Raw genomic sequence first — 7496 nt, 5'->3', positions numbered from 1 at the left:
AAAAAAAAAAAAAAAAAAAAAAACACAGTGAAATACACAGAGATAGAGAATAAAATAGCAGCTACGAGGGGCAGGAAGGGAGAAAATGAGAAGATGTAGGTTAAAGGATACAAAGCCACAGATACATAGGATCAATAAATCTAAATAGCTAATAGATAACATGAGGGCTATACTTAATATTGTGCTGCATTTGGGATTTTTGCTAAAAGAGAAGACTTCAGGCATACTAAAAGTACCTAAAATGAGCACCTATGTAAGATGACAGACAGGTGAATTTGTTAGACTATACCAACCTCTTCACTATCTACCTATCTATCTATCTATCTCAAGGCACCATGCTGAACACCTTAAATACATACAATAAAATTTAAATGAAAAGAAATAGATAAGAATCCAGCTCATTTCTGCAGACCTCATTAAGCTGACATTAACAAGACCTGCAGAAAAGTAAAACAATGCTACTCTTCTTTCTAAATTTTTTTGTTCTAGAAGAATTATTACTCATAAATATATGCTATTATGTTAACATGTAATTGAATTTTTTAATAAATCAATATTTTTTAAATTTGTGTTTTAATTTCTAATATAGTAGATACTTACAACCCACATTTTAAAAGCTATTTAGGGTCCTTAATTTCTATGAGCTTAAAGGGGTCCTGAGACCAAACAAAATTGAGAACTGAAGATACAGGAAATTACTAAACAAATAAAAAACGAAGAACATATGATAGCGCAAACCAGTTTCTGGGGTTTTTTTTTTTTTTTTTTTAGGTTTGGGGGATATGTGTACAGGTTTGTTACAGGGGTATATCATATGATGCTGAGGTTTAAGCTTCTATTGATCCCGTCACCCAAATAGTGAACACAGTACCCGACGGGTAGTTTTCAACACTTGCCCCTTCTCTCCCTCTCTCCTTTTGGAGTCCCCAGTGTTCTCACCTTTCTGTCTATATGTACCCAATGTATAGCTCCCATTTATAAGTGAGAACATGCAGTATGTGGTTTTCTGTTCCTGTGTTAATTCACTTAGGATAATGGCCCCAGCAACACCCATATTGCTGCAAAGGACATCTCTCTCTTTTTTATGGTTGCATAGTATTCCATGGTAGACATGTACCACATTTTCTTTATCCAATCCACCATGTATGGGTTGAGTTGATTCCACATCTTTGCTAAGGTAAATAGTACTGCAATAAGCATACAAGTGTGGGTGTCTTTTTGTTAGAACAATTTATTTTCTTTTGGGTAAATGCCTAGTAATAGGACTGCTGAGTTGAATGGTAGCTCTAAGTTCTCCGAGAAATCTGCAAACTGCTTTCCACAGCGGCTGAACAAAGTTACATTCCCATCAATAGTGCATAAGTGGTTCCTTTTTTCTGCAGCTTCACCAACATCTGTTTTTCAGTTTTTTAATAACAGCCATTCTGACTAGTGTGAGATGGTATCTTATTGTGATTTTGACAGAGCAGACAAGTTTTAAGATGGAACAGACAAAGGCAAATGACTTCTTGAATTATAGATTTAATTTGAACTTGTTATCAAAAGAGAAAAAAAGGTTCTAGAAGTTTAAGTTATTTTAATCAGGCTTTTAAAAGCAAACCATGAGAAGATATAATTAAGAAGTACTTCAATTTTATGAGACTATTTATTTCAAGAATCTTATTGTTGGGTACCTAAAGATGAAGAGAGACAGGAACAAGACTATAAAGCACTTTTAAGGGATACATGTACTTCCTCTTAAGCCTCTTCATTATAAATGATGTGGAAGAGAATAAGGAGAAAAACTATTTAAAATGTAATTATTTCTATTATTCTAACTGCTAAGATACAGAATAAGGTACTGAGTAAAAACAAACTAGATACATGAGTTGCAAGCCTATTTTGTTATTTAAATCACTGGTAATATTACCATCTTGCGGCAGAATCTAGTATTGCAATTTTGAATGACAGAATCTTAGAAGTGTTCACCATGCTTTTTTTTTTTAAGATGGAGTCTCACTCTGTCGCCCAGGCTGGAGTGCAGTGGCGCGATCTCAGCTCACTGCAACCTCTGCCTCCCGGGTTCAAGTGATTCTCCTGCCTCAGCCTCCCAAGTAGGTGGGATTATAGGCATGAGCCACCACGCCTGGCTAATTTTTGTGTTTTTCTTTTTTAGTAGAGACAGGATTTCACCATGTTGGCCAAGTTGGTCTAGAACTCCTGACCTCAGGTGATCCATCCACCTCGGCCTCTTTTGATAAAAGACAGTCAAGTATTTTCCTCTTCCATATCTACCACACCCTCATGCCAACCATAAGTTAAAAAAAAATTAGCATTCTGTAATAAATAAAACAGTGATTAAGAAAACAAAAGTCCAAAGGAATGTTATTTAAACAGAGAAGGGGATGTCCCAATGAAATAGTAGTTAAAAATTAAAGCATTGCGAAAAACCCAACTGATGAAAAATGTTTCAATGTGTCAACAATTAAAACTGCCAAGACTAATTCTTACAGAGCAAAAGTATACTTTATAAACGCAGTATTCAATAAAACTTGTATTTGGTAATTCAACATTCATTGTTAATTTATTCATTTTTATATGTTAGAATTGCTGCCACATGTAAATTCTCCCACTTTGTAATAGAAGAAGTACAAGCATCCTTACAATGTTCTCTTCACCTTGGCCCATGTAATGTTCATGTGAATTTTTCCAAGCATGCAAAGAACTATCTACCTATTATTGATAATCTAATCCAAAATCTACCCTTACTTCTTGCAGACTACTCTGTTGAATTTCAGCTAAACCCAATAAAACTTATTTGTATGTGAGTATACATTTATGTATACACACGAGTAACATAAAGATTATAAGAATCAGAGGAGAAAGAAAGGAATCAAGCATACAAAGATAGAAAACTCTAAGTTTTATCTTTTATTAGCTAGTCCCTTCCAGTTTAAATTGATAAGCATAACGTGCACAAATATTTCCCTTAAAAGCAGAAGTCTAGATTTGCTAAGTCCAAGAATAAAGATAAATGCACATGATCAATTTCTAGCCATCATTTTATATATCCAAAACAGTGAGGTAGCCTGAATAATCTCCATATTCTGAACTCTCCATTCTGCTCCCAATACATCAGATCTATAACACAAAAAAAATAAACAAATAAGAGAAAGAGAACACACAAACTTGTGAGCTCTCACCTTTCCCTCTGCCACTTGTAATCCTTGACTAGACACAATCAAACTATCTGAAATTACCAATGGGTGTTCCCAACAGCCAACAAACTGTGTGACTTTCCTCTAAAGAAAGGCTTTATCATCTTTGTAAAATTTAATATTTAAAATAAAAACTAGTTTGAATAACCCGAGTTTTTAACCAATAATTACATGCGGCAATGATTTATACTGTGTTCATTTAATAGAAATGATTTAGGTGTCCGAGCCTTCTCACCCTAAGAACATTACCCTGTCGAACTGAAAAACAACCCCAAATGAGAATTTATTCTGAAGATACTAACAGTACTCATTTACTAACGGTATCCAACCTGTTGCCGATTGCAATGTTTGGTGCAAGCTGTGTGGCAACTGAAGAGTAAACAGAGGTGATTGGATGCTATTTCTGAAGAAGTCTTCTGTTGCTTTAGACTGCAAAACCTTGGTTTCCCAGAGCTGCAGAGGAAAAAAAAAAAAAGTTTGCTGTAAAATATGTATACATATATAATGATACTTCTTTTTTTTCAGTTTCTTAAAAACTAACTTGTCATCCTGATGGCACAATGAACGGGTAAGTACTAAACTATAATTTGAGAGATCAGAACTGTATCAGTTTTGTATGCCAAAAAAACAACAAAAGACAGGAAGAAAAAGTTGTATCGGCTACAAACCTGCTTCAAGTCTTTTAAAACTTGTTCCTCTATACCTTCTTCAGCAAATAGATTCCGAACTCCTTCAATTACATCTTCAATTACAGATCTGTAGAGTTTAGGCTACATAAAAGCAATTGTCAAAGTTTTATTTTATTTATTTATTTATTTATTTATTGAGACGAAGTCATGCTCTGTCGCCTAGGCTGGAGTGCAGTGGCACGATCTCAGTTCACTGCAACTTCCACTCCCGGGTTCAAGCAATTCTCCTGCCTCAGCCTCCTGAATAGGTGCGATTACAGGTGCACGACCATTCCTGGCTAATTTTTGTATTTTTAGAGAGATAGGGTTTCACCAAGTTGGTCAGGCTGGTCTCAATACTGACCTCATGATCCACCCGCCTCAGCCTTCCCAAGTGCTGGGATTATAGGCATGAGCCACCGCACCCAGCCTGTTACAAGTTTTGACTTCTCAAGTATGAACATATTTAGCCTTAAAAGATATGCAGTGTATACCTTCTAGTCTTGTAAAGTTACCATAAAAACTTTTACTAAGTACATTCATATTCCCAATATAGTCTTAGCTTTCCATAAACTGTGTTAGCTTCAGACCTATAGTTTCAGCCTATCTACAAGACTGAATTACAGGACTACAATAACATATGAGCTAATAATCTCAAAGATGTATGGTTATTGTCATGTTACTTGCCTTTTGTGTCAATATTTAACCTCCCCAACTCCTTTTAAAAGAGAAATTAATGTAAGTCAGCTGGAAATAGGTCTTCTGTTTTCAATTTACCTTTTTATCAAAGTGGCCAAAGGAGAATTTTTTAGGGTTCATTGTATTATTTCCACAAATATAAATAAACTCCAAGCCAGAAGACTGGGTAAGCACTTAAAATAGAGCAATCAAAGCCCATCTCACTTCCAAAATACACAAAGTCCAAAAAATATATATTCTGGACCATTGTCAAATACAACTGCTCCAAAATGGATTTCCTACTAGAACCTAAGAAGGGCACGAACGACCTTACCCATCCAGTGTGCATACTGAAGAGACCAAATAACATTCTAAAATACCTCCTAGTCAAACATGCCATGACAACAAAGTTAAGCAGATTTCTTCCCAGATTAAACACTAGTTATAGCAAAACAAAAGAAGGTATGTGAAAAAACTCAGCCCTTCAAATCTATATAAACTATGCCCCCAGGCCAAAACGGCAATGCTATGTGCTGACAATACTGACCTAGTGGGAGGTCCACGGGCAAGAAACAGCAAGCAGAAATTTAGCTGAGTTGCTCTTATTTCAAATCGCTTAATGAGGCCAAAATGAAAATGAAAATTGTGGCACTCTAGGATTGCCTTTTCATACTATCCACTAAATAAATACTCTTAAATACTCCTGTTCATGCCAAGAGTAGCTATGAGGGTTTTCTGTTGTTGTTTTTTTTGTTTGTTTGTTTTGAGACAGAGTCTTGCTCTGTCACCCAGGCTGGAGTGCAGTGGCACAATCTGGGCTCACTGCAACATCTGCCTCCTGGGTTCAAGTGATTCTCCTGTCTCAGCATCCAGAGTAGCTGGGACTACAGGCGTGCACTACCTCATCTGGCTAATTTTTTGTATTTTTAGTAGAGATGGGGTGTCACCATGTTGGCCAGTCTGGTCTCAAACTCCTAGGCTGAAGTGATCTGCCCACCTCGACCTTCCAAAGTGCTGGGATTACAGGTCTAAGCCACCATGCCCAGCCCCCAAGAGTATTTAGTATTTGAAGCTATGCTTTAAACTAATCCTTCTAAAGACCCAGGGTAAGCCTATATGAATAGGCCAATCAGTAACATTTAAATAATGTTATTCACAAGCACATGCATTAAGACTAAATGCCCCTAAATTAGTTGCGTCTTCTAAAACAGTTTATCCTGATAAAGGCATACTAAATTGATACTTCAGTGGTAGTCCCAGCTAGTGTGATCAAGCTTAACACTGAGGGAAAAAAACTCATAGGGCTAAAAACATCTTAACACAGCAGTAGTCAAAAGTACCCATTAGAACACAGTTTTCAAAATCAAAACAGGTATTGAACATATTTTCTCTTCTAGGACCACAGACTTTGTATTGCTTTCCCTGTTATCTTTATTAAAACTATGTCTAGTCCATCTTAACTCCTCTGTTTAAAACAAACACTACAGCATAAAATTCACAATCAGGTAAATTGGCATACCTAGTAAGCTTATATTCAGGCAGAGTATAGGTATTTTATGTATCTTAAAACACTATCATAAAACAGATATAATTAAAGTAGCATGTCTCTAAATTAAACAGAGCTTTTATACTGCATATATGATAACCGGAACCCATAAAATTACACAGATCTGGACAAGCATATTGCCTTTCACGAAATGTGAAGTCTGTTGTGATGAACTGGTAATAAAGATGAATCCTTCATTTTTGTTCTTTGATTCAGGTTTTTAAGATTGATGGTCTCCTCAGTGCCACTGAGACTAGAAATTCTCACTGTGCAAATTAAGTGTCCGTTAGGCATAGGAGGGTAATGTAGGTTGTACACTTAAGCATTAAGTTGTTAAAGGACGAAGAAATGGGCGGGTAGGGAAAGATACTAAAAACGTGGGGAGGTAACATGAGAATCACATTGTTATTTCAAGCAGTAAATAATACAGCTTGGAATTAACAATGTCCACGGTAAAATTAACACAACCGAACTTGGGGGTTTTCTAACGTCTAGGAAACCAGGAGGGTTGAGGGGGAGTTCCACCTCTAAACACCCCAACTAGATAGCCTCAGTTTTGGTGAAAAGAGGAAAAGGGCACTTGTTTCAGCGGAGCTGGCCCAACTTCCTGCTGAACTACTGGACCTCATCAGCTTCCTCCAACACAGAGGTGAGGAAGAGCCCCAGCCTCTAAAGAAGAGGGGTTATGACAATCTGTCAAGTGTCAGGGGGAAACAAAAGGGTGTGCAGAGTTCCGCTGCTGTGAACCAGGACTCCCAGGGCTCTCCCTCTACACAGAGCTTGAGGTCCTCCTTACCACCGGGTTGAAGCAAGCCATGACAGCACCTCCAGCACCTGGCCCTTTGCGCCTGCGCGGCACTCAGTGCACGCGGAGGGAAACACTGGGCACGTTTTAAACGATGTAAGGCCGCTGCGCAACCGCGGAGAACGCCGGGGGTGTGGCTGGGCAGAAGAGAACGTTAATAGATGGAGCCGGCTTAACTGGAGGCGGGGCCAGGGCGGAGAGGCGGTCCGCCTGTGTGGGAAAAGAGACCCGCTAAAACGGATGGTTAGGTTGGGTCTAGCCGGTTTGGGGCCGTTCAGAGGTTGTTTCCTCAATCTGCGAAAGATGAAGAAAATCGAGGAGGGGCAATGCAGGGGTAGATCTCAGTCTAACTTCAACTTTGAAGAAGATGGGGAAAGCAAAGAGGGGAGACTAGTGGTATCTGTCCTCTGCATTTACCAATTTTCATTCTTCCCCTACATCCCACTCACAGCTGAACTCCATTTTTTGTTGTATAAAAATATAACAAGAGACAAATTTTTCTAAGACTTGTCGGCGTGGTACAGCGGCATCAGCAGCATCTGGGAACTTGTTAAATATGCAAATGATGGGTCCCACCCCAGCTCTCCTGAATCAGACTGGAG

The 7496-nt window shown here is 38.0% G+C and overlaps 1 protein-coding gene across 2 annotated transcripts in view; it reads right to left on the bottom strand.

Annotated features, from left to right (window-relative positions):
• GTF2A1L (general transcription factor IIA subunit 1 like) overlaps positions 1 to 6990 on the bottom strand; it is a 65841-nt gene extending 58851 nt beyond the window's left edge. Inside the window, exons 1-3 of one of the 2 annotated variants that reach the window (XM_017868846.1) lie at positions 6886 to 6990; positions 3866 to 3967; positions 3527 to 3650 (exon numbers count right to left, since the gene is read on the bottom strand). In XM_017868846.1, coding sequence (XP_017724335.1) covers positions 3527 to 3650; positions 3866 to 3967; positions 6886 to 6906 — 247 coding nt within the window. In that variant the 5' untranslated portion in view covers positions 6907 to 6990. The remainder of the gene's footprint in view (positions 1 to 3526; positions 3651 to 3865; positions 3968 to 6885) is intronic. The other variant, XM_017868847.1, reaches the window with a different exon arrangement.
• Positions 6991 to 7496: the final 506 nt, after the last annotated feature.

This window comes from Rhinopithecus bieti, unplaced genomic scaffold (genome assembly GCF_001698545.2).
Source record: "Rhinopithecus bieti isolate Rb0 unplaced genomic scaffold, ASM169854v2 scaffold_4758, whole genome shotgun sequence".
NCBI classification, from domain to species: Eukaryota; Metazoa; Chordata; class Mammalia; order Primates; family Cercopithecidae; genus Rhinopithecus; species Rhinopithecus bieti.
Note: the sequence above shows the minus strand (reverse complement) of the source record. Positions and strands in the feature narration are given on the sequence as shown.